Below are 24,592 nucleotides of genomic sequence, written 5' to 3' on the forward strand. Positions count from 1 at the left end.
CAGTTTCTGTTTCAAGGTATCTAGCTACTTAATCTGGCCGGTTCTCTGTAGATACCATTCCTCATTTGCGAATTTGAATACGTACGTAAGAGAAAACAATACATACTGTCATCACAGCAAAGTAACTAAACAATACAGGAATAACTTAACTAGTTTAAGAACACAATTTGCAGAAGTTGATCCTTTTTCCCTAACCAAATTTTCTCTGTCTTTTCTTGTTCTTTCTCCTTCCAGTTTATGCATATATTGATTAAACATCAAACAAAGACCTTGCAATAAATTAAGATTAAGTCCAGCTCTCTGTATGTAATTTGGTATCTAGTTGTTAACGTACACATACATATATATATATATATATATATATTCTTAGCTAAGGAGATCCTTATTTATTCAAATAGTGCGGATTTCTTATTTTGGCCAACTTTTTAATCATATTTTTGTATTTTAACCGTTCATATCTTAGGTCATAATATATAAATCACAGCTGCAAAACTTCAGCAAATTTAGTTATCGTTAAGGTATCAGAAAAAAATATTAAAATCACGAATGAGCGAAAAATTGTAAAAATTGTATTTTTCGTATTTTTAATACTAAATTGTAGTTTTGAATGCTTTAACGATAACCAAATTAACTAAAATTTTGTATAGATGATATTAGAAGTTAAGATCTGAACGAATTAAGATACAAAAATATGAATTAAAAGTTAGTCAAAATAAGAAAATCCGCACGAATAAATAAGGAATAGCTTAGCCAAGGAAGCTAGTATATATATATATATATATATATATATATATTATAATTGTTGTTCTGCAAAATCAGCTTATATCGACTGTTGTTTATTTCTTCCTCCAGTCAAGACTCAGGAGCCCGATTCAGTGGAGATCTTGCTTTGGTTTTATTAATGCCTCCAGTGTTTAGGGACTCGTCCCAGAGGACAATGGATCTTAATTAATTTTCGTTCGTTTGGTCTGGCGACAACCTTAATAAACTTTTTGAATTATAAATTAGGCATAAACACTTTCATATCAAAAATTAAAATGCACTCTGATAGTCTGATGAATTAGTATAATACATATATAAGCTAGCTTTACTTCTCCGGCCAGTGTCTTACCGTACACGCTTTTCATGCGCGCAATTCGTTTCCCCGGCCTAGATACAACCTGACCCAAAGTGTGAGATCTAATTAAGGAAGCTAGCCAAAGTTTTTGGAAATCATTATTTGTTAACCTAAACAACAAAATCAATTGCTACTTTGCTAGGCACTCTTGCAGCGCGCAGTCGAATGCAGAAAGAAACTAAAACTCAATTAGATTCGATATTTGACTAGTGTTATTGTGTCTAAGTAAGCACTTAAGCTAGCTAGCTTGCTGGAAATTTTAGTGCTCGAGGTGCTTAGCGCTGTTTAGTCATCAATCATGTCAGAAATGTTCATAAGCACCAGCATTGTTTCTGACCAAAAAAAAAATCACCAGAGATTCCCTATTTTGTTTGCCCTAGTGAGTTAACTAATTTGTCTAATTTTAGGACTTGATGTTAATACTTGAAGCTGTCACTAGGTGAATATGAAAAGATAATGATGATCCATAAAAGAATCAATGTTAGTTTTGGATGAACTAATTGGGTTGCTTGGCAAGGTTAGCTTACCTTATATAACTATACCAGGGTTTACCCCTGGTAATAGTTGTAAACTCAGACGGAGCGGTACACAGAAATATATCGAATACAGGATTAGGGTTCTGGACATGGCATGGGTATGGCGGCTGCTGGAAAAGTTGTTTCTTGTTATGGTAAGACAGCTAAGCACAGGAACCATCCTGAGTATGAGTTTCAATGTCCACCGTGAGATTGGTTTTGTATGACAAATGAGAACCAAGATCCGGTATATCCCTGGCCTGCCCACCAAGTGCGATTACAGATCAAAAAGTTACCTAGTGGGATTCTCAGTAAAGGAAATAATTTCATATCCCTCTGAAACCCTAAAAAGTACTGAGCAAGTTGCTCGCGTGTAAGTACTTCAATCCAGTGTGTTCCAGTAGATTATTTGTTACATCCTTTTGTAAAAAAAAAAAAAATAGTGGTGAGAGATCAGAACAAACCATCGAACATGTACCAGAACTACCTAGCTAGGTCGGCAACACAAATACAAACATCTTAATTTATTTTGCAGCTAGCACATTCAGTACTATGATTTGCATACTGGTTTTATGTGCGGTGAAACCTAAATGGTATATATTGTAGCTCCATGATAATGTTTACTTGTTGAATCGAATTCAGACCTCTCTGCGCGCTCTCATTTGTAGTAGCAACTCAATCCAACACCCAATTAGATTGCAGACGATTTTTTGGACAGTGCCAACATCTCTGTATTGATTAGATATGGAACTAATTAACAGGTAATTCATACTTTCCAGAATGATTTAGCAGTAGGTCTTTGGTGTCTGATGTAGTAGAAGAGCCAGACCCCAGAGAAAGAGCGAGGAAGTTCCTAGAACAGAACTAGCTATGAGTTGTAAGCCTTACCACCACTTGGTGGGCGACACATCAGAAAGAAAGCATGGTGGGACCTCAAGAATGTTGTGAATGTACTAGGTTTAGTAAATAGTAGGGTTTAACTGGGGGGGGGGGGGGGGGGGAGGGGGTTTCTGCTGAGGTGAAAGAGACCAAATGGAGAAATTATAGGGCAATAGGGGGCTACAAGTAAATGCTGTTTGGATTATGTAAACTTAAAAAGCTCAAATGAACAACTGGAAAGCTAGGGAATAACCCAAGAGTAAGTGAGTATCGTAACATAATGAAATGGTGCTTCAAATTTTTTAACTTGCATGCAAGTTGATTCAGGTTGATTCACTCGATTGGTGACCCTCCTCCCCCAACCCCTTATATAAATAGCTCTCGCATTTTGCTTCTAAGCATACAAGTGAAGTATTGAGAAGCATCTGTTTAGCTACTACTTCACCTGATATCTCTGCTATAGATCGAGCAAGAGATATCATAGACTGAGAGAAGAAAAACAGAGAAGGTTCAGGTTGTTTCTATCTTGATCATATCAAAGCTCCAGACATGGCCATTCATCACCCGTTGACTTTGGCTTTTGGCCTCTTAGGTATATACAAGCCCTACTATTCACCTTCTTCAGCCATTAGTTCTTTTCTTGTTTCTGCATATGATTATGATCATTTTGCATGCCCTTAAGACAATGCTGTTTAGTGAAACTAGATCTAAAGTTCGTATACACTATTTAGTATTTATCATATAGCTGCATGCTTGTACTTATTGGTTCATTAATTAAAAACTAATGCACTTGCTCTATTTTTTTTTCTCTCTAGGCAACATCATCTCCTTTATGGTTTTCCTTGCTCCAATGTAAGTGGCTTTGTCTACGTTGAGCATGCAGGCCAAAGTTTTATACCGTTAACATTGTCTAATCAGCCAAATTATTCATATTGATGTTGTTTATAACTGCATGTAGGCCAACATTTTATACAATCTTCAAGAAGAAAACAACTGAAGGGTTTCAAGCACTGCCATACGTGGTGGCACTCTTCAGCTGCATGCTGTGGATTTACTATGCGCTGCTTAAAGAAGACGCCACATTTCTCATCACAATCAACTCGGTTGGTTGCGTCATTGAGACTGCTTACCTTGCCATTTTCCTTTTCTATGCCCCCAAAATGGCTAGGGTACGTATTCGATTATCAGATTAATATTAACAGAAAGCACTCGACCATGCACTTTCTTAAACTTGTCCCTTTATCTGATTCAAGTCTTCTAAAACTTGCAGATCTCAACCGTGAAACTTCTGCTGTTGCTCAACGTATTCGGATATGGCTTGATGCTTCTCCTGACTCTCTTTCTTGCGAAAGGTGAAAAACGTCTCAAGGTTGTGGGGTGGATCTGTCTTGTCTTCAATCTAACCGTGTTCGCAGCACCCCTTTGCATCTTGGTAAGCATGCACCTCGTAGACAAAGTCTAACCCTACATGCATATAGTTAGTAGCTGTTTAGCTATATATTGGTGGATGTTTTAGTTTCTTTCTATATTTCGGTTGATTAACTTGGGGATCATGATTATCAAAACTGCAGAAAAAAGTGATACGGACCAAGAGTGTTGAGTTCATGCCATTTCCTCTTTCATTTTTCCTGACACTGGGTGCAGTCATGTGGTTCTTCTATGGTTTTCTGCTCAAGGACTACAACATAGCTGTAAGTAATTTAATCAGTCATATGGTGATATCTTGTAAACAATCTTTTTCTTCTCTTTCTTTTGTATTAATATTGTACAATGTGCAGTTTCCAAACATACTGGGGTTCATCTTCGGGATTGCGCAAATGGTGCTGTACTTAGTGTACAAGAATGCTAATAAGAAAGTACTTCTGGAGGAGCCAAGTAAGGTTCAAGAGCTATCAGACCATATTATTGAGGTGATGAAGATCAGCACCATGGTGTGTCCCGACCTGAGTCCAGTGATTCTTCAGCCTAATGGCATTGATATCATTGAAGTAGTACTTGACCCAAATAATATTGTCAAGGAAATCAAGACTGAAGAAACCAAGGAAGACACGGATGATGCCTCCACTAAAGTTTAGTTTATAATAACAATTTGATCAAGAAATTGATCGACATGCATGCTCTTAGATATATCATATGTACCCTTGTTTAAAAGTTAAGTACTTATGTGTTAAAAGTAGGGTTTATTTGTCAATTAGGGTTACTAATGTCATGGGATGTGTCCTGTACTATATGTCCCCTTTAATGATCTCACAGTCTCTTTCAATGCCTGTCAATTTAAAGCAAGGGTACCTATCTCTCCAGCTTAGAGCTGATCTGAATTATATTTAATTTATTGTGTACTAAGCTATAAGTTAAATTTCAATGGCAAGAAAATTAATTAGATGCAAATTAATACTCTTATGACTTTCTTTATTTTTATCTTTGGGGATCGTAAGTTGAAAACTTGATTGAGATATGCCAGAAAAACCAAAACCAAATTAAGCTGCGGAAACTTATACAGCAAGATAAAACTTAACACGGCATGCATGGAACGTAACAGTCATATATAATACGGCTTCATTTTGCTGATATCTGATCGATCAATATATATTAATTAACAAGCTGCAAAGTAGAGACAATAAGTAAGTTTGGGGAAAAGAAAGTTGTGGAATATAGCTCGACCGTTTATTATTTAATTAGTCTAAAACTGTCGATATTACATGACAATTCAAGTAAGCTAGCATATGAGAAAGACAGTAACAAGAAAAGAGCCTGAATATGCAACATAAACTAAAAAAGGCACCGATAATTTTTCTTCTTTCAAGTCTGTCGACCACATATGAGATTCAATTGATGCCATTCTGAAGAAGGATAACTTCTTTAGATTCTCTCTCGTAGATGACCTATATATATATATGAGGTAGAGAGAAAGATTCTGATATCAAAATGGCTATAGAACGTTTATGAATATATGTAGTTGGACAACTGACTATAGAACTAGCTAGTCAAACTATATTATGTTGTTGAATAATCCAACTAGCTAGTTAAACACATCAAATTAGTATCAGCTATGGTAGCTGGATACTCGGTATCCAAACATCCAGCGTGAACAGATATAACACACTCGTTAGGTTAATTTAGAATTGACTGGTAAGATACCCTCCTATATCATATATTCCACCAACATTCAAACTAAGTTTAGTCGTCCTATATACTTGTTAAAAAAAATAAAATAGTCGTCCTATATCCAAAAGTGGAGAATCTCTACATCTATCGTGCTAGTGTTGAATGACTCGAAAGATTACACCAAGCTAATCTAGATGGACCTACCTTACCACATTAAGCTACCTAGGTAGTACATTTGAAGAAAATCTAACATACTATAAGTTAAAGATACAAAAGTCGAGAAATAATTCATACAAGAATATTCTTCCAAGTAAGAATTCAATTGGCAGGATACATCAAAATATCACGGAATCTAGAATTCTCAATATGGTCAATCTGAAGCAAATGGATAGTGCAAATGTGCAATAATCTAACGATATTATGGTTTGATACTTCAGTTACTTTTCATGAGTGTGATTACAAGGACACAAATAAGAATTAAAGTCACAAAGTCACATCGACCCACAAGTTAGGACGATGATCAACCAGAAACTATATATATGTTCGACGTTTTATGCTTGTTAATTCATGTGGATTCCACTGTTTACGGCTTGCTTCTTAGATAGCTATTTTCCATGATTAATCTTCTTTTTTTATTTTATTTTTAACAAGTTTTCGGAATTCAGTTCTCATCATCTTTATTCCGATCTGACACGGTAAGTTCTTGATCCACTCATTCTTCTGTAGTACTTGACCATAATAATGGAGGCGTGCAAATATATTAGCTTGCACGTTTTGTTTCATTACGAAAGTCTAACTTCTAGTGCCAAATCAGCTAGGGATCCAAAGATCAACTGCCAAGTTTCTCTTATCAAACTTTAAAAAAAAAAAATTGGTCGAACCAATCTTTCATCGGCAAATTGTCTGTATGAAAGGACTTGTCCATATTTCTCAAAAAAAAAAAAAGCCTTTCCATTAATAAGTAAATACGAGTTTGTTTGAATGTAGAATGCCAGAACAACTAGCCAAGTGATGCCCAATCCGGAGATGGGCATTCATAAACCCATCCAGGTCCAGAATATCTAAAACAGTGTAACCATAAAGCCTCTTCATGATAATCGTATCTGCAATTAAAAAGTAAAAGGGGAAGTAACATGTAATCAATCGTTATTAGGGTATATAAGATTATAATCAACAAATCATACATATAAAAGACTACATGCAGATTAGCCTGAAAATGAAAGATTTTACCCTTTTGGAGCTAAACTTGGACAATTTGTACACATTGGATCAATGCTGAACTCCTCACTAGAATCTTCATGCGAATTATATTTAATTTCGCCAATACCAGAAGCCGGAGAGTGATCTGAATTAGCAGCAGCTCTATCAGCACCCATTCCTTCAGCTGAGCGATCACTAACATGTTTAGACAGGTAAAGACTGTCATTTGCTATTGGATGGCCTGTGTGTTGCAAATTGACACGTATCTACATTGAATGAACCATTATTAATGTTTCTCAGCATAGTAGTTCCACAAATGAAAGAGAGTAAAATAAGAGGACACATTCTAGCGGAAATCATTAAACTTGCAAAGCTAGGTTCTTCGAAGGTAGAGGAGATGAGAAAACAAAGTGCAAAGCAGAATCACGATAAAAAGAAGCATACGAAAAAGCCAATAAAGTAGCAACAAATCTTAAGTTACCAAGGGCAACCAACAAGAAAAAACATATGACGTAATTTGCAAGCTTACATGAAAGAACTAAAACGGATACATTTCTTATGTTTTCAAATGGAACTTGATAATCAGTTAGTTACTTGATGGGTTCGGCCAGTGACTGGTTCACACAAGACAATGCTCTGAATTCCATTTGTACTGATTCTAGTAAACTTTGTACAAGCAGTCTTCCCCTTTCTGTGAGCATTACCACAAGAATCACCAACCTGCATAAGCAAGAGAAGGTTATCATTCAATAATCGAACATCATCCGTTTTGGTATATAATTCAAGATAGCAAGTCATGATGTAAGCAGTAATTAGTGGTATCATGTAATATATGGCCCACCTCAGCAGAGCTCCTTCCTTCTCGAGCATTATGATTTATGTTAGCATCTACAACTTGCTGGGAGAAAGGAAAAGAGATGAACAATCTGTCACAAAAGATAAGGAACAGCATTTTTAAAACAGCTTTAACAAATGCAAACCTCCTCATCAGGAAACTCTCCAATGACTCTAGCAATGTATTGTTTATGAACCATCCCTCCCTCAATCTGCAGAAATTTCATTTTACTTCAGAAAATTAAGAAAATTTTGTCTAACCAACAAAACACGTCAAACAGAACTCTTGTATCATTTGCATATTAAATGTTGAACAAAATAATCTCATTTCTTGACAGTAGTGACCTGTAAGTGCATAGATACCAATTATTGGAAACTCCCAAACTTGGATTCACGTACACCAGTAAGCTTCATATAGTCACAAAAGTCATTATGCTTCATAATTTGTCCTAAAAATGTACTACCAACTAAAACCATAAGTACACTATATTTAATAAGAAACAGAGAGCCAGTTGCACATGAGTAACCCTGCATGGAAACGGTAATGCATGCAGCTCCAGGTCCATAGCCATTTATATAAGTGACAGACACAGCACCATGAACTTTTACTGCCAATAGCTTTATATACCAATCATATTGACTTAAAATTTCAGGGAAATCACTGTTTTCTTTAATTATCATCTACTGTTAGATTTAAAATAACAGAAGCTTTGACTAAGTCTATTGTTTGCTTGAATTGACGATTGTTACTTCGCTAGCGTAGAATAAGGCTTACCTGTTGCCTGAAAATGTCAGCTTGTGCTGCGCTTCTGGCCAAAATAAGGAGTCCTGAGACCAGACGATCTAGTCGATGAATCGCTGGTGAAATCATGTCAAGGAAAGATAATGAAGTGATAAACTTTATCTCAAGATTAAATTATCTATGGCGAACATAAACTCTAAAACAAAAACGTGACAGAAACCAGTGGAAATAATCATTAAACAAGCATTATAGATAGAAGTTCTTAAGAAAATTTGTCCAGAAGCATTTTCTTTAAACTTTGGATACGAAATAGAGGTGCCAAGCCATGCTCTGCCTGCAGGATGCCAACGACTGTGTTCTTACGATACTGACCACATGGATGCACCTAGAACACACCAGAAACTAACAGGTATAAGAAACGGAATCAGGCTATGAGACACGTTGAAAATATTTCCTCCCCCCTCAAAACACAGTATGTCATGACTCGTGAGTTGTACTCACCGGAATAGATGCAGGTTTACAAATGGTGACCACATCAGGTTCTGTTTTAAGGATGTTCACATCCCAAGTCATCACTGGCGGTTCATGCCTACAAACACTCCAACATCAACTCACATACATACAAAGTCCAAACACAGATTACAATCAACAGCACATTTCTCATCAACTATAAACCAGCAAAAGCTACCTGTGCAGGAAGTGGCTATCTTCTGCGACGGTTTAACTATGAACGAAACTGGCACAAGTTGGCCATCAACTTGTATCCTCCCACATTTAACGGCACTAATCTACATTGCACAACAATCTCATAACAATCACAATTCACAAAGTCACATAACCTTATTACTAATCTCCACACAAAACTAAACTGTTAAAAGCAACCAAAAACAAGACCTACATAGTAGTCACGATTCCGGCCTTTGAACTCATCAGTGAACAAGTCAACAATGGTCTTCCCAGCCCACCTATTCTTAACCTAAAAAGTAAAAACCCAGCAAGCAATCAATTAGGGGTTTTTCACTGAACCAATCAAAATTACCAAAATGTAGCAAAGCAACTTACATGGGCAATGAACTCAAAGTAGTAAGGTCTCACATGGCGCCACCCTGCATATAATTCCCGCCAAAAAGTTGCCAACTTTAACCACTGCGAACAAACTAAGTAGTAATCAGAAGATACCGTTGCGAAAGATGTAATCTTTACGCTCCGGCGGGTTCGCCGGCGACTGCCATACAATGTCCATCTCTTCTATCTTCCTCTTCATTTGTCCTCTTTTATTTGGGATCAGATTTTTCCAAATTTGCAGAGCCCTAATTGCAAACGACGTCGTTGGCATAGCCCACAACGGCGGCGTTTCGGTGTTTATATAAAAGAAAAAGAAAAAAAGATTAAATTTCGTTATCAAAGCACCGAACTTTGATTACATCACACACACCGTGTTAAAACGTCAATTCCTTTCCTCTTTTTTTTTTTCCCCTCTTTTTGTATTTTTTTGGTCACCAAACTCACACAGCAGAGCTCTCTGGAATTTGCTTGTGAGGTTCAAAAGAAGAACAGAGTCTGGTTTGGAACTGGGAGAGGTGTAGTGGGTAGTAATCAGTTTGGGGATTGGATTAGTTGTGGTGGAAAAAGTTGGAAGCTTTGAGATGCCGGAGGAGGATTTGGTGGATATAAAGTTCAGGCTGTATGATGGGTCCGATATTGGGCCATTCAGCTACTCATCGGCGTCTACAGTCGATGTGCTTAAGCAGAGGGTCGTTTCTGATTGGCCCAAAGGTTTGACCTTCTCGCTTTGTGTTCTTGGTTTTCTGATTATTCTTTGCTTACTGTGTTTGGAAGTTCTGATTGTGTCTGAAGTTTTAGACTTTGGGGTCTGTTTTGATTGTTGTGGGAATATGACTATATGAATGGCTCAATTTTGTGAAAAAGTTTTAGTTGCTTGTGAAAGAATGAATCTTGGGCAATTTAGAAGTTGTTGGAATGGGTGGATTATAAGGATGGGGGCAGTGATTTACACAGTCTTGTGATGGTATTTGGTTTTGATGTTGTTGAGAAATCACTGGATGCAGGCAAGACGATGACACCGAAGACTGCGAATGAAGTGAAGCTAATGTGTTTTGGTAAAATTTTGGAGAACAGCAAGACAGTGGGGCAGTGTAAATTACCGTTTGGTGATGTTGGCGGTGGGGGAGTTATGGTAATGCATGTTGTTGTACAGCCAACTATAGAGAAAGCTAAATCAGGTAAAGTTTTCGTTGTTTGTGATGAAGTTTGTGAATGATATATATATATGAATGAAGTTCAATGAGGTTGGTCCTCTCGTTGGGTGGCAGTTCCCTTCATAGGCTTTGAATTTAGTTTATTGAATACTGGATTGCTTAATGCTGCTTTTATCCTAGAGAAGTTAAAAATGGTATATTAATTCTTTGCTATGGACTTGGTTCATAGTGGCTTTGTTGCGGCTATGAAAAGTTACTCTCTATTCTATTCTTCATGAGTAGGTAGATATATTTTCATTGTTGTTTATTCGACTTCAACTGTATTGCTTACAAATCGAGAACAATCCTTTAGCAAAATGTAGGATCCCTGTGGCCATGATTTCGTACTAGAGCATGTTAAAGGTCTAGCAAGGTTAATGCACATCCAAGCCCCTCTTAAATGGCTTTTTGGCCTTAATGTTATACTATGTCATTAAGAAGAAGAGAGAAACACATTTGTTAACTCCTAAACGTGTTTGACTATTTCGTATTTCTTTTTGATTACCTAGTTGGGAATTCAGTACCAATTTAAATAGTATAATTTAGTGGAAATAATAAATTCCCTTTTGTGTTTCGCATTCACTACTGATTTCAAACCATGAGTTGCTGGAAAACTTATCTTTTTTTCTTTCAACAGACAAGAAGATTGATGACTTGCCAAGAAAAGTTGTCTGTTCGTGTTCTATACTGTGAAATATAAAAAATGTTCGAGATGGGGATTTGGTGACCGCTCTTATAACATAGACCATCTCTTGACATAATTTGTTCATTGTTCTTTTAGTGTCAATGTGTACATGTCAAGTTGTGCGTACAGAAAACCATGTTGATGGTGATTTCACTAGGTGCTGGTTGCAATTGCATGGCCATGTTTTTCAGTGTGCTTTCTTCTTGTTTACAGTCTGTCTTGCCCTGTAGATTGTGTGATGAATTGTATAGTTATGTAAAGTATATATTTAATGCAAAGATGCTCATCCAAACTAGAAGGAAGAATGGTGTGTTTATGTTGGGGTTTTCTATGATGCAAGAATTTTGATGATGGTGCTTGCTTCCGAATTTAATTGCTGATGTATTCAAGTTTCACACAAATGGACAATTCATTAGGTGTCCACAAACTAAATGGCACTGAAGCGTGATGTTGATAGCATCCCATCCTTGATCTCCAGCTAATTAAATCTTACTCAATGTTGCAAATCTTAACTATAGATGGCATACAACAGAACCAAACCAGATTCGAAAGTGCTTAACTACATGTGCTGACCCTCATCAGCGTAAGAACCATACACATTCAAATGCATGAAAGAAGAACATATGAAAACTCAAATACTTACCTACTACCTTAGTTTGATTAATTATTCTCTTCCTCAACCAGTTCAACTTCAATCTTCATGAGCTCCACAAACTCCATGACAGAAGCTGGAAAATCCAAAAGCAGATTTATGCTTTGTCTCGTCCATGAGAAAGAAACAGAACCACTTAAAAGCCACCGGCCCTAACAATACATGCTCTCCCCATCCAAACTCGACCAAGGCTGCTTACAAAAGAGTTGCTGTCAAGGAGAAATAGTAATCGGACCTCTTGCTCTTCCTACTAATTCAACAGTTTTAAGTTTTAACAACTCGTTAACTTAATCATCTAGAGAATCAAGGGTCGAAATCATTGAATTAGATCGTGTACCAGTGAAAAGTGGTACAAATCGTCTTTCATGGAGATGGGACACTTTGCACACAAGCACATTTGGTAGAATACTGCACAGAAACGGCTAGAGAGAACATATGAAGATTCAAGTAGCAATTCAAGACAACTGATAATTGGATAACAAAAGTCTTGCTGTGCATTGTGGTCACAAATATAGCTAATAGCTTAGACTACATGCTCAAGAAATTGTTATTTCGAAGTAAAAACTGGTCTTAGTTTCAAACTGTTTTCAATTTCCAGCACTTCTTCCAATCAATTAAAATACCAACAATTGGAAAGCAAGCTGAAAAGGAAGAAGCACATTTTCCATTTCAGGTCATTTTGGCAGAGTTGACGGTTAGGGGGCGTAGGCACCTCAGTTCTGACATTCTGAGACCACTCTGCATCCTTGCTTCACATCATTTTAATCAATTCAAAGAGCATCCTTCTAAAGATTGAAAAGAGCTACACCACTTCTTTCTAAAACACAGACCTGTAAGTTACAAATTGATGACAAAGCACTACGTGGACAAGGGTGTAGTGGTAGCTTGGTCTAGGTCATATTCCCTGGGTGTAGTCGTATCTGCAACGCACTTATAATACGCATGATCAATCCAAGTTCTCAACAGAACTGAACAATCTGGACATCTAATCATGCCTCACAAACAGTTTTAGGATACTAACAAATTTTCAAATGTTATTTACTAGCTTAAGATCAGATGGTACACTCAACAATTACAACAGCACAAGAATTCTAAAAGAATAAAACTTAAACAACTCTCTCCAAATCACCAACAAATATGATAATCCTGCAAAAAGCCACATGTAAAAAACATGGATGGAAACCAAAAATAGCAACAGAAGCAACTTAATTATCTATATCTGCCTAAAAACTTTCTCTGCAGCAGCTATCGTATTATGGATGTCCTCAGGAGTATGCGCCAAGCTTGTAAATCCAGCCTCAAACTGTGAGGGAGCAAAGTACACACCTTCCTCCAACATTCCCCTATAAAATCTTCCAAACTTTGCGGAATCACTCTTTTTTGCATCATCGAAGTTGTAAACAGGCCCTTCAGTGAAGAAGAATCCAAACATCCCACTGATATACCCACCACAAATTGCATGTCCAGCCTTCTTCCCAGCATCTATAATACCTTGAATAAGGTCACCTGTAATTTTGTTCAGGTGTTCGTAGCTGCCTGGCTGCTTCAACCTCTCAAGGGTGTGAATCCCAGCAGTCATCGCTAGCGGATTACCACTCAAGGTCCCGGCCTGATACATAGGCCCTGCCGGTGCCACCATTTCCATAATCTCCCTCCTTCCACCATATGCACCAACTGGTAGACCACCACCAATGATCTTCCCAAGTGTTGTTAAATCAGGAGTTATGCCAAAATATTCCTGAGCTCCACCATATGACAAACGGAACCCAGTCATCACTTCATCAAAAATGAGGAGAGAACCATGTTCTTTGGTGAGTTTGCGTATTCCGTTTAGGAAATCTGGGGTTGGAGTGATAAAACCAGAGTTCCCAACTACTGGTTCAAGGATGATAGCCGCAACTTCTCCTTTGTTACTTTGAAAGAGAGCTTCCACGGCAGACAAGTCATTGTATGGGGCTGTTAGAGTATCGACAGTCGCTGCTTTAGGAACACCTGGTGAGTCTGGAAGTCCTAATGTGGCAACTCCACTGCCAGCCTTGACAAGGAATGGATCAGCATGGCCATGGTAACAGCCCTCAAACTTAATAATCTTCCCTCGGCCAGTATATGCACGGGCCAGACGGAGCACACCCATACAGGCTTCTGTGCCAGAGTTAACAAATCGAACCATTTCAATGCATGGAACAGCTTCAATTACCATTTTTGCCAGAACATTTTCTAGAAGACAAGGTGCACCGAAGCTTGTTCCTTTCTTCATTGTTTCAGCTAGAGCTGCAAGTACCTGAACATAAGGGTCAGCCCACCAGCAAGCAAATGAAAGTTTAACTAAAACTAAGAGCTTATTGAGTAAATTGACGAGGTGAAGGCAACATTCACATTGCTTCTAAATGAAGAAGCCATCTACCTCTAGAAAAAGCTACATAACTATTCCCCATTTAATTAATTCTCCTTTGAACATTGCCTGTAAGAATTTTCCTTTTTATTTATTTATTATCATTATTATTATAAATAGCTGAGTCCTACAGGTGCAACCTTACTACTAAGGAGGGTATGCTCTCTTTATAAGAATAAGGTGCACAGATCATTGTACTAAACTATGAGTTCTATTTGGCATCAATGTGAATTCAGTTTTATGAAAAAAAAAACCATCTGAAGCACCTAAAAATGAATCTTCAACAGACGCATGCATTTAAACAGCATAATGCAGACTAGATTAGAGAAGAAAAAATAGAACCTTATCATCAGCGTGCCCGATAATTGCAGGTCCCCAAGAACCAACATAGTCAATGTACTCATTGCCATCAATGTCCCACATGTGAGAGCCCTTGACAGAATCGATCACAACAGGTTGTCCGCCAACAGATTTAAAAGCTCGTACGGGGGAATTCACACCTCCAGGCATCAACTCCTATAAAAGTTCACACCAACAGTTCAATTGCAACACGATGATGGGCATAGAGATCCATAACAAGAAACACATGGTCAACCCCAAGTTTTGATCAACTAATCCATTTGAATTTAATTGCAAGTAATTTGACACGAAGAGTCACTGAAAATGAGAAAGTTTAGATCTAAACTCCCGGGCTTGTTAAACCATCCTCCACATTATAAACCATCACACTAAGTTTAAACATTCAGCTGCCAAAATGAAACATCCCTCAGTAATTTCAAAACTCATAGAACTTCCTAACATCCAAGTAAAAAATGAATCAAAACCAATCCAAACTACTTCCAACTGCTCCAGTCAACTATCTCATATCCCAAAACATTGACTCCAACTCAACTCTACAAGTTAATAGCTGACTACCAATCCGAAACAGGTAGAGGAGTGAATTGTACCTTGGCGGCATTGAAGGCCTCCTCGGATTTTCGAAGAGTGAAATTCTTCTTCTTCTCGTCGAGCGAGACGGTCATTTTGACGGTGGAAAACCGCCGGGAAGGTCGCGCGATGGGTCTCTGAGATAGCCTGGGAGTTGCCGATGAAATCCCGACGGCGACGCCGGCGATCGTGTTGGCCATTTTAGCTAGCTTGTCTCTTCTACTATTGCTCCTGCTGTTTCTTTTGTAGAACAAGAAGAAGAAGTGGATAAAGTGTCAGAGAGCAAGACCATGACCTTAGACTACCGATTATGTACTACTCCATCAGAAGCCTTTGGGTCGGGTCGGGTATTATAGGCTGGGCCTGATAGCAGCAGTATGCGTCACCTAGGGGTAAAATTGTCATCCACAACTTGAGAGAGCGTATTCGTAACGTTCTCGGCTCGTATTCGAGCTTTTTCCGACGCGTTTCCGAGAAAATCTGATAAATATTGGAGCTAATGAAGTGTCTATAGTCTCATTTATGCTCGGATATACGTACAATACTGATATTTGAAAAGAAAGGTCCATTAAAAAGACAATTGTACCCGTCCGTAGATGCTGGTTTGGGCTTTTGATTATGGGCCACTGTACTGTATGCAGGCATTGTATGGGCCATTTATGTCTCTGTGGTCTGTATACCGGCATTGTACGGGCCATTTAATTGCAGAAAAATGAATCAATTAGACTTAAACCACGTTACTACAAGTTTTAAAGCATTATATGAATTGATGAACCTACATTTTTCTGACATTTGGAATTCCCTAAGAAGCGGAACAGAGTTGTGTTGCATTTGAAGCAGAAGATACGCTTTTGTTTATCACTTAATTTCTTCATGCTCATTCCAAGTTTGAAGTGTCACTTGTACAAATAAGAACCCCATTCTTGCATGATTTTTTCTTCATATAGATAGCTCTTGCTAAATTGAGCATGGCAACAAGTGAGGTAAATACAAAATCATATAAGGCATCACTGATAACTTTGGTGTGTCTGTTTTTTGTTTTACCATAATATTTCAGACGAAACATCATAATGGCGATTTTGTTGATGCTTGGAAGGAAAAAAAAGCACTCCCCGTCCAAATTGAAATTTGTCCAGTAAGGAACTAAGGATCAAGTCAAATAATAAAAGGGTAAAAGATGGGACAAGTCCGTAGGAAGGTCTAGACCATCCTATTGAGAAATGTTTATGTTACCGTAGTAACATGTGACAATACTTAGTGGTCCTATTTATCTGTTATATTTCGACATGTGGATTTATTACACTAAAATTATAATTTAATATATTTTTATTATTTGTGAAATTGTTTGACGTATTAATGATTTTGAATTAAGATTTCAGGTTTAGAATTTAGGACATACACTTTTAAGGTATAGAATTTAGGGTTTATGGATTAGGGTTTAAGGTATTAGAATATAAGGTTTTAGATATGTCTAAAATTTCTCTAATCCCATCTTTCTCTGCTGTAATTGATTTTGTACCGGAAAAGAACAAACGAAATCTAGTGATATAACGTTATCAAAGATTTGTACTTATTATAGATTTATAGTAAAGCAAAACATCATTGCTTGAACGATTAGAAGACGGCCATGATTTACTGACATCACATCAAAACCAACGAAAGACGAGCAGATAAATCTCTGCCACTACTAAAATCTCTTTGCCACATTTTCTTCAGAACCATGATAACAAAAGGAAACATTTTCTCAAGAGCTTTCAATCCTGCATCTCCCACATACAGTAATGAGAACGAGTACTAAACCAACCTATACTATATAGTATATAACTAACTATATACAAGCAGGCCCAAAATATTAAGAAGCTTTGATCTTCAGCAAGCTTGGAACCTTCCCCTCCAAAACTCTAGCCAGAAATGCTATAACTCTCAATAGATACATAAAGCAAAAGCAGAACCACAAAAACGAAAGGCCTATTGGGTGTTGCGAAGAACAGCTAGAAAGTACCAAATCCTGCTTTGGGGTTTTCATTCTTTTTTTTGTGTCAATTCTAAATTTTCCTAAGGTGAATATTGCTGTTGGTCAAAGGATGGACTTGAACTGATCAGTAGCAGGAGACATGAGAAACCTTGAGCGGGTAGAGGAAGGTGTTGGCATACTCGAAAGAGATTGTACCGCCATTGACCAGAGGCTTGCCGTCGTTCACAAGGCAGTCATTGTATCGAAGCCGCTTGAACACTCTCGGGTTCACCAGCGTGGCGGAGCTGAACCAACCGCAGGTGAGGTGAATCCGGCTAATGTTACACCCCGTGACACACACATTCATGATCTCCACCGTGTAAGTCGGAATGCCGCTCGGCAGCGGTGCCGTGGGGCCCTGGTCGATGACTATGTCCGACCGGCTACACTTCTCCCCCCAAATACGATCCGGCTGCTCCACATTTTCCTCCCCTGTAGCATACACATGAATCATGTAAAAGAAGAAAGCACAAGCAGAAAGGAGTGTTTCTTTTAAGTTTGCAATGAACTTGGGAAATTGAGACAGTGAAAGCTCTACAGGGGTCCAAGTGAGCACTAACAAAAGGGTAGACAAAACACACTTTTGGAAGGTGAGGATCACAGGAATTATACATGGAAAAGTTAATACATACAAACCCAGATGGGTCAACCAAGCTTCTGCTTTCCTCCTAGCTTTTTCAGCACTCACCCCAAAAATAAACTTTTGTAAGATTGGAAAGTCACAACTCTAAGGAAAAGCATTGCCTAGCTATAACCCCAACCCCAGGCCCCCCCCCCCCCCCATTTATTTTCACAGAAGCCATCACAAAATTCACAACACACTAAACAAAATTGCAATCCAGCTAGCAAATTGAGCCATATCTTTGCAAATTTTGTGCACACACTTCAAAGAAAACAAAGGGAAGCAATAGACAGACTTGTTGTGCTTAAGAAGAGTGTGATTTCTTTAACCAAAAAAAAAGAGTGTGATTTCCCATGCAGGGACTATTCAAAATGAGACCAAAGAAGGGGCATGAAAACCCGATGGGATAGTAAGATCCCTTGAAATGATACCAAAATCTAGGAAAAATTTAAATTAACCCCACTGCGCACGTTAGCATTTGCCTCAATAAAAAAAAGAGAGCAATGCGCCTCTGTGGCTCTGAGAGGAATCTGAGTAACACCTCCACATTTCATTTCAAAACCAACAACAAAACAAAATTGGTCCCCAAATTCTCCATTCCTTCATTTTGACCAAACCAAAAGAATCTACCGGAAACCAACCGTTAAAATCAACCGGCAAATTCATCCATTACTGGAAAGGAATTCTTACCCCGGACGAGAAGCTTCCGGTGAGTAGCAGCAACACTGTCGTGCGCTTCCGATTCCATGATCAAACCATAACCGCCTGCAAAAAGAAGAAGAAGGAAACAGCGTGATTAGTGTGGTTGATAATTGGAGAATAAAGAAGGCGGCCGAAGCAGAATGGGATATTCATTAAGAGGGGGAAACCAGTAGGTCCATAATGGAGCCCTTGTGTTTATGAAACAAGGAGTCCTAATAATTCGGTGGAAATTTTTAATTAATTATATTAAACAACGAAATCTACTGGGGAATGTGGAATCTAAAGTCTAAACAATAATACGGAAATGAAATGTGCGTGAATCTAGTGGAATATTAACAAATCATTAACAGAAAAATATCAGCAATCCCAACCGTATCCGTACCTTTCAGAAACCCAGGCGAGCTCCACAGCACCACCACCACCAGAGCTCCAAAGACGAGCAACGACGCCGTTCCGATAACCGCCGCGGCGAATCGCATGGTGTTGGCTGCTGGAGTTGTAGTCGGAGCTTTGAATTGCCGAGAAAGCTTAAGTTGCTGGCTCTCTGCGTTTTGAAAATGGAGAAGAGAGAGAGTTAGATATGAGAAGAGAGAGGGGGGGGGAGGTTTGACTTTGAAGAGGTGACGAGAGGGACAAGCTAAAGGGGGTAGGGGGCAAAACGACGGCGGATTTCGAGCCAGACACAGTCACCAGAGAAAAAGCATAAAACGCAGGCGTTTTGGAGAGAGAGAGAGAGAGAAGAAAGCAAAGAGCATGAGGACTATAATAATGGAGAAGTGGGCAAGAAAGACCTACACAGAGCAGAGGTGGGGGTGGGGGAGGAGGCAGACATTGTTGCAGAGGAGAATGAGCTTTCAGGGGAGACAAATATGACAGAAGGAAAGAGTTAAATGACAAAATTATACGATTCGTTTTTGCATTTATTGACACCGCAAGCGGGTTGTAAACGACGTCGTTGTGCCGGTGGTTAGGGTTTTTCAGGTTGGAGTTGAAGAGTGGGATTAATTAGGGTTAAATCAGGGGGGATTAGGGGTTTAAATGAGCGGATTAATGCGCACGTGGGTTTGGGGTGTGAATGATTTATGATTAGGTCAATTATGGGGGGAATGTTCAGGTACCGTGAGAGTGTGGGACCAGAGAGAGGGTGATTTACCTATTTAGCCATCGACGCGTTGGCTTTGGATTTTGGAGTTATTTACTTAAAGATGCCGACGCGCACATTGAGGAAGAGGGATGGACCGATCTATGTAGCGAGAGCTGAAAATAGGTCACAATTTCACATTGATGAAGGGGGCTCGGCAAGTGTACACCTTTTGGTGCCAAAATATGGAGTTCAAGATTTGAAGATTTGATTGAATCATATTGATGGTATTTTTACCCCTCCGTGTGGTGTGAATGAGCATAGTGTAGTATAATGTTACTCTTCCCGTCTCTCTTGGATTTTACAATGAATGTGATCATAAGGTTTTCCGATTGAATCAATGTGAAAAATAAACTTTGCGAGACGAAACAAGAAAAATGATAGAGGCTCACACGGTAAGCCAACCGTAGGGGAGGATTAGGGCATCTGCACCGGCAAGCAGGAGGATGAGAGCTGCTTGAGCAAGAGGTGGGACCGTCAGGGTTTGCTCGAGCAAATCGAGTTTGGAGCTCGCACCAGCAACAATGACGGTTGGATTCGCTCGCCCAATCAACCTTCCGGTTTTGCTCCATCTTCCGCTCGAGCAAATTTTAATTGATCTGTCGCTCGACCAAATGGCAGAGCCCACAATGTTCCAATTCTTTTTTTCTGTCAGAAACTCCTCCAATCCTCTTCAAACGGTCACATATTGATCGTCGGGGAGGTGAAGGACGTTGGTGGGGATACCGTGGTGACATAACAAGAAGAGAAGTTCAAGTCAAACTTCAATTTATTGAATTCGGTTGGAATTGAACCATAAATTAAGAAGAAAGATTGGGTTTACCTAGTGAAGGTTGACGAGATCGCCGGAGTCTCAAATTGTGGCCGGGATTCTCCAAAGCTCCAAGTCTGTAACTTCTCCGATTTGGGTGAGAAAGGGCTTGTACGAATAATCAATGACCATGATCTGATAGAGTGAGGGGAGGTGAACAAGATGGAGTGGTTGCATGTGTGAATCATGGCCAGATGGCGGCGGCAAGGCCTGAGGAAGGTGCGACTGTTTTATGGGTTTGTTGGGAGAGTGGAGACGTGAGCAGAATAAGGTAAGAAGAAAGAAGAAAAGGAGATGGGGCTTGGGCCGGACTCGGGTCTTGGGCTCTAAATAAAGACAAAATTGAATTGCTCAAGCAAATTGTGAATGAGTGTATGTAAAAATCGATTTTGCTCGAGCAAATATAAAATTGATTTGCTTAGAGAAAAATTTGCTTATGACCCCACTATTTGCTTGAGCAAATCCAATTTATGGGTGTGGATGCTCTTATAGGATCACTAGTAGAATTTCACCTTTGTGCATCGGTCAGCTGTCGGGTCCAAACGTTTTCTTGTCCAATTTTTGGTTTTTGAAAAACAAATTAAGGCCATTGGACTTGGGAGAGAAAATAAAATAGAAATTTCCATACAAGTCCACTTTTCACCATTCATCCAAAAAAATGACACCCTAATTTTTTTTGTCCATGCTCCTCCATCTTTTAAATTAGGTAACATTGCCAAAATACACCCCAACTTGGCTAAATTTGTCAATTTGCACCCCGAAATTGTATTTGAGTCAACTTACCTCCTAAACTTGGTGAAAATTACCGATTTGCATCTCATCCGTTAAATTTAATTGTTTTTATCCAATTTTGTGTCACATGTCATGCACATGAGGGGTAATGTTGTCATTTTCTATGTATATTTTTCTTTAAAACAAATAAAAATATTCTTTAAAAGGATGATTATTTTTTAATCAAATTATTTATTTACATCTTTTTTCTACATACTTAACCCTATTTTGAATTATATATTCAACATACACACCTATTCAAATATAGTGTGTTGTGTATATAACTATATATATATATATTTATTTATTTATATGTACACATTATTGGAGGATGAACGAAACGAGAATAATAACGACGTAATGGAACAAAACGTAACCGTTTAATTATTGATAATATGACCTATATATAGGCATTACGTAACCACAATCCCGTAGAATTCGGAGTCATAATCTATTACAGAGATGCCAATCCATCTCTAACAAGAAACCTAATAAGGCTAAGACACACACAATGGTAGAATAGTAATTCTCCCATAACACACATTTATTTTTAATTTTTAATGTATTTATTTGTATTTTTATAATATCTTTTAACATACCATATCATGTAAAATAATAAACATATAAATAAATAATATGTTTTGAAAAAAAAAACATTGTAACAAGTGTTCATCTTAAGTAATTTTATTAATTTATTTTATTATTAAATATGAATAAATATATAATGACAATATTGCCCATCAAATACATACATGTGACTTAAAATTGGATGAAAAAACATTAAATTTAACGGATAAGGTGCAAATCGGCATTTTTTTACCAAGTTTAGAAGGTTAATTGACTCAAATGCAATTCAGGGTGCAAATTGACAATTATGACCAAGTTTATGACATCGCCGACGCCAATCATCCTTCAGCCACTAACCCTGCTATTGATGTCTTCACCTCGATCAGATTCTCAATCCGCACCATCAGCTCCTCTCCGACCTCGCGTCCTTTCCACCTAGTTAATGATGCCGATCTACAACGACGATGCCGACGCCGACCTGTCTCTCTCTAGATCCTAGGGCAGACTATAGGAATTCGACTTCGCTCCAATGAGGCAGAAGCTCGACACAACGCAAAGAGCTTGATGGTGACGACTTCGTCGCTGAAGCCATGACAATGCCTCTTGAAGCCTCGGCGGCAAAGGCCCGAAGCCTCGACGACAAAGGCTTCATCTGTATATGATAGTTCTTGGTTTGTTTTGGAGAAATCAAGCTTCATTTTCTAGATGGTGAAGACAACCTCGAACCACCGCAACTGGCGGCGGCAGAGCCGACTTGAACGAGGTAAGTGCGCCAAGGCGCTTGAACACTGACTATTAATTATGTTGGAGTAGTTTTGTTTGTTGTTAGTATCTGTATGTTGATATTAGGTTTGTTTGATAATTGTAGTAAATTTTGATGATGGTAATTGTAACTATAGCTTTATAGAGTAAGTGACTTTTTTTGCCTTTGGTAGTAGCTTTTTTTTCCTTTGCACGACAATAACTTTAATTCGTAGTTTGGTAGGAACTTTGGTTCTCATCTTTGGTAGGTAGTAATAGTAGTTTTTGGGATCTTTTTAAATGTTGTTAAAAATCTCATTGTAATAGATTTTAGGACAAAATACTAGTCACTCTTCGTATTTTATAGGTCTTGACAATTTACTCTTTCTATTTTCAATTTTAACTAATCACTCGTTATATTTTCAATTTTCGACCGATTAATCCATTACGTCTCGTTCCGTCTAAATGACAGTTTTACCCCTAATCTTGGCTTCTCCCATCCTCCGATATCGACATCTCCATCTCTGCTCTTTCCTCGCGGCTTCCCTCCAGCCATTCCCATTAATTATATAGTTTCTTTGATATCATCAGCCTTTGCCCCTCACTCATCTAGTCTTATCCCCAACCCACCTAGCTTGCTTATATTAGCTATATATGCATTGCTCAGATACCCTCGACATCAGTTCTGATCGATCGAGTCAGCGAGAGCTAGGTTAATTTTCATTCAGTGGGATCAAGCTTCAATTCAAGCTAACTAGTTACCAAAGATATTTCTACAGCTTCGGAATCTGGCTGGATGACTTCAATTTTCATGGATTCTTCAACGTGGGTGAACACATCTCTTGGCCTCAATCTTGTCCCTGTGGACTCCAGCCACGCCATGGATGAAGATCGATTTGCTTCGTCGACTATCACTGTGAGAACCATATCTCTAATGCTTTCGTATATTCAGATCATATTCTGATCTGTTGAACGTCTTTCAGCTTTTTTCTTGTTTAGTATGTAATTACATGTTATAAGTTGTAATTACTCGTTAATCTGCTTCGCCATCCAGCAGAAAAAAGTAGACGAGTTTGAAGGAGAATATGCTATAATTGAAAGCAACATACGACCACTGAAACAAGAAGTGAGTGTAGTTAATAACTGGTATCAGTCAGCTGTTAGTTAATTAGTAATTCGGTCACATATATTATACGTACGAATTTAATTAAGCATGCATGTTCTGTCTATGAATGTTGAAGCAGGCAGTTGCATGTGCTGGTGCAGATGGTTCTGTATCAATGGCTGAGGAATTGAATAGGTTAACTTTGGAAAACAAGAAACTGACTGAAATACTAACTGTACTACGCGAGAACTACAATGCTTTGGAAGCCCATGTGAAGGAGTTGATGATCAGTTGATCACCAAACAGCTGGCCCGAGAAAACGACCTGATGATCTTAGAAAATAACTCCTTGATCAAGAAGAGAAAGTTACCCGTTGATGAAAAGCTTATTCTGTGTCCATCTCTCTGAGGAATCAGACCACGCTTTTCAGAAAGCACCGGGATGTGTTGAAGACCAATCACACTGTGTGGAGCTCGGCGGCGTTGACCAACTCCGTCAGTAGAAGTCCGGTCATATGCTCACGGCAAACTGAAGACCCCGATGATTCAAGGTCTCTTTCTCTATCTAAATCTCTATATCAATCTCTAATTAACGAGAGAGAGAGAGAGAGAGAGAGAGATCAGAAGAATAAGAAAGAAACATAGGGGGAGAAAGAAAAGTAAGTTAGGGGTAAAATGTTATTTAGATTGTAATATCTATAAATTAACGGTAAATTTAGATGGAATGGGACGGAATGAGTAATTGGTCGAAAATAGAAAATACATCGGTCAAAATTGAAAGTAGAATGAGTAAACTGCATAGGAACTTGATTT

General features: G+C 38.4%; 6 protein-coding genes across 7 annotated transcripts; 3 read left to right on the forward strand and 3 right to left on the reverse strand.

The window, feature by feature from the left end:
• Positions 1-3,060: 3,060 nt before the first annotated feature.
• Positions 3,061-4,586, forward strand: LOC126794098 (bidirectional sugar transporter SWEET10-like). Its single transcript, XM_050520744.1, has 6 exons — positions 3,061-3,103; positions 3,327-3,363; positions 3,470-3,680; positions 3,782-3,943; positions 4,083-4,202; positions 4,290-4,586. Exons 1-6 carry the CDS (start codon positions 3,061-3,063, stop codon positions 4,584-4,586), a joined length of 870 nt encoding a protein of 289 aa, XP_050376701.1.
• A 1,984-nt stretch (positions 4,587-6,570) lies between these two features.
• On the reverse strand, positions 6,571-9,706 carry LOC126794095 (RNA pseudouridine synthase 7-like). Its single transcript, XM_050520739.1, is given in 13 exon segments — positions 6,571-6,719; positions 6,847-7,082; positions 7,411-7,536; positions 7,658-7,714; positions 7,797-7,862; positions 8,426-8,508; positions 8,699-8,777; positions 8,894-8,981; positions 9,081-9,096; positions 9,099-9,180; positions 9,291-9,368; positions 9,455-9,498; positions 9,572-9,706. Coding segments are annotated over 13 exon segments (1,143 nt in total). The 5' UTR covers positions 9,657-9,706; the 3' UTR covers positions 6,571-6,616.
• Positions 9,707-9,885: 179 nt separating this feature from the next.
• LOC126794103 (membrane-anchored ubiquitin-fold protein 3-like) lies at positions 9,886-11,686 on the forward strand. The gene is made up of 3 exons (XM_050520750.1): positions 9,886-10,168; positions 10,462-10,635; positions 11,288-11,686. The coding sequence occupies exons 1-3, from the start codon at positions 10,039-10,041 to the stop codon at positions 11,341-11,343; spliced, it is 360 nt and encodes a 119-aa protein (XP_050376707.1). The 5' UTR covers positions 9,886-10,038; the 3' UTR covers positions 11,344-11,686.
• Positions 11,687-13,001: 1,315 nt separating this feature from the next.
• LOC126794093 (glutamate-1-semialdehyde 2,1-aminomutase, chloroplastic) lies at positions 13,002-15,574 on the reverse strand. Its single transcript, XM_050520736.1, has 3 exons — positions 15,327-15,574; positions 14,722-14,895; positions 13,002-14,268 (listed from the first exon to the last, which is right to left on the reverse strand). Exons 1-3 carry the CDS (start codon positions 15,504-15,506, stop codon positions 13,201-13,203), a joined length of 1,422 nt encoding a protein of 473 aa, XP_050376693.1. The 5' UTR covers positions 15,507-15,574; the 3' UTR covers positions 13,002-13,200.
• A 1,373-nt stretch (positions 15,575-16,947) lies between these two features.
• LOC126794101 (protein TAPETUM DETERMINANT 1-like) lies at positions 16,948-19,197 on the reverse strand. The gene is made up of 3 exons (XM_050520748.1): positions 19,027-19,197; positions 18,633-18,707; positions 16,948-17,752 (listed from the first exon to the last, which is right to left on the reverse strand). Exons 1-3 carry the CDS (start codon positions 19,121-19,123, stop codon positions 17,406-17,408), a joined length of 519 nt encoding a protein of 172 aa, XP_050376705.1. The 5' UTR covers positions 19,124-19,197; the 3' UTR covers positions 16,948-17,405.
• A 4,093-nt stretch (positions 19,198-23,290) lies between these two features.
• On the forward strand, positions 23,291-24,567 carry LOC126794104 (WRKY transcription factor 18-like). Of its 2 annotated transcripts, none has more exons than XM_050520752.1 (3): positions 23,291-23,591; positions 23,733-23,801; positions 23,920-24,567. In XM_050520752.1, the coding sequence occupies exons 1-3, from the start codon at positions 23,472-23,474 to the stop codon at positions 24,073-24,075; spliced, it is 345 nt and encodes a 114-aa protein (XP_050376709.1). In that variant the 5' UTR covers positions 23,291-23,471; the 3' UTR covers positions 24,076-24,567. The 2 variants fall into 2 exon arrangements, with proteins under 2 accessions (XP_050376709.1, XP_050376708.1); XM_050520751.1 differs by having other exon boundaries at positions 23,730-23,801; positions 23,920-24,512.
• The last annotated feature ends 25 nt before the right edge of the window (positions 24,568-24,592 follow it).

The sequence above is a fragment of the Argentina anserina genome, chromosome 5, assembly GCF_933775445.1.
Source record: "Argentina anserina chromosome 5, drPotAnse1.1, whole genome shotgun sequence".
Classification (NCBI taxonomy): domain Eukaryota; kingdom Viridiplantae; phylum Streptophyta; class Magnoliopsida; order Rosales; family Rosaceae; genus Argentina; species Argentina anserina.

Excerpts from the sequence above, each read along its gene's own strand:
- LOC126794101 (XM_050520748.1), bottom strand. The coding sequence starts at position 19,123 with ATGCGATTCGCCGCGGCGGTTATCGGAACGGCGTCGTTGCTCGTCTTT. Across the intron at positions 18,708-19,026 it reads CTCGCCTGGGTTTCTGAAAG|GCGGTTATGGTTTGATCATG; the intron begins GTACGGATACGG and ends TTCTTTTTGCAG. Across the intron at positions 17,753-18,632 it reads CCGGAAGCTTCTCGTCCGGG|GGGAGGAAAATGTGGAGCAG; the intron begins GTAAGAATTCCT and ends TGTATGCTACAG.
- LOC126794104 (XM_050520751.1), top strand. The coding sequence starts at position 23,472 with ATGACTTCAATTTTCATGGATTCTTCAACGTGGGTGAACACATCTCTT. Across the intron at positions 23,592-23,729 it reads TTGCTTCGTCGACTATCACT|CAGAAAAAAGTAGACGAGTT; the intron begins GTGAGAACCATA and ends TTCGCCATCCAG. Across the intron at positions 23,802-23,919 it reads TACGACCACTGAAACAAGAA|GCAGTTGCATGTGCTGGTGC; the intron begins GTGAGTGTAGTT and ends ATGTTGAAGCAG.
- LOC126794103 (XM_050520750.1), top strand. The coding sequence starts at position 10,039 with ATGCCGGAGGAGGATTTGGTGGATATAAAGTTCAGGCTGTATGATGGG. Across the intron at positions 10,169-10,461 it reads CGTTTCTGATTGGCCCAAAG|GCAAGACGATGACACCGAAG; the intron begins GTTTGACCTTCT and ends CACTGGATGCAG. Across the intron at positions 10,636-11,287 it reads TATAGAGAAAGCTAAATCAG|ACAAGAAGATTGATGACTTG; the intron begins GTAAAGTTTTCG and ends TTCTTTCAACAG.
- LOC126794093 (XM_050520736.1), bottom strand. The coding sequence starts at position 15,506 with ATGGCCAACACGATCGCCGGCGTCGCCGTCGGGATTTCATCGGCAACT. Across the intron at positions 14,896-15,326 it reads AGGCCTTCAATGCCGCCAAG|GAGTTGATGCCTGGAGGTGT; the intron begins GTACAATTCACT and ends GAACTTTTATAG. Across the intron at positions 14,269-14,721 it reads TCGGGCACGCTGATGATAAG|GTACTTGCAGCTCTAGCTGA; the intron begins GTTCTATTTTTT and ends CCTTATGTTCAG.
- LOC126794098 (XM_050520744.1), top strand. The coding sequence starts at position 3,061 with ATGGCCATTCATCACCCGTTGACTTTGGCTTTTGGCCTCTTAG. Across the intron at positions 3,364-3,469 it reads ATGGTTTTCCTTGCTCCAAT|GCCAACATTTTATACAATCT; the intron begins GTAAGTGGCTTT and ends AACTGCATGTAG. Across the intron at positions 4,203-4,289 it reads TCAAGGACTACAACATAGCT|TTTCCAAACATACTGGGGTT; the intron begins GTAAGTAATTTA and ends TACAATGTGCAG.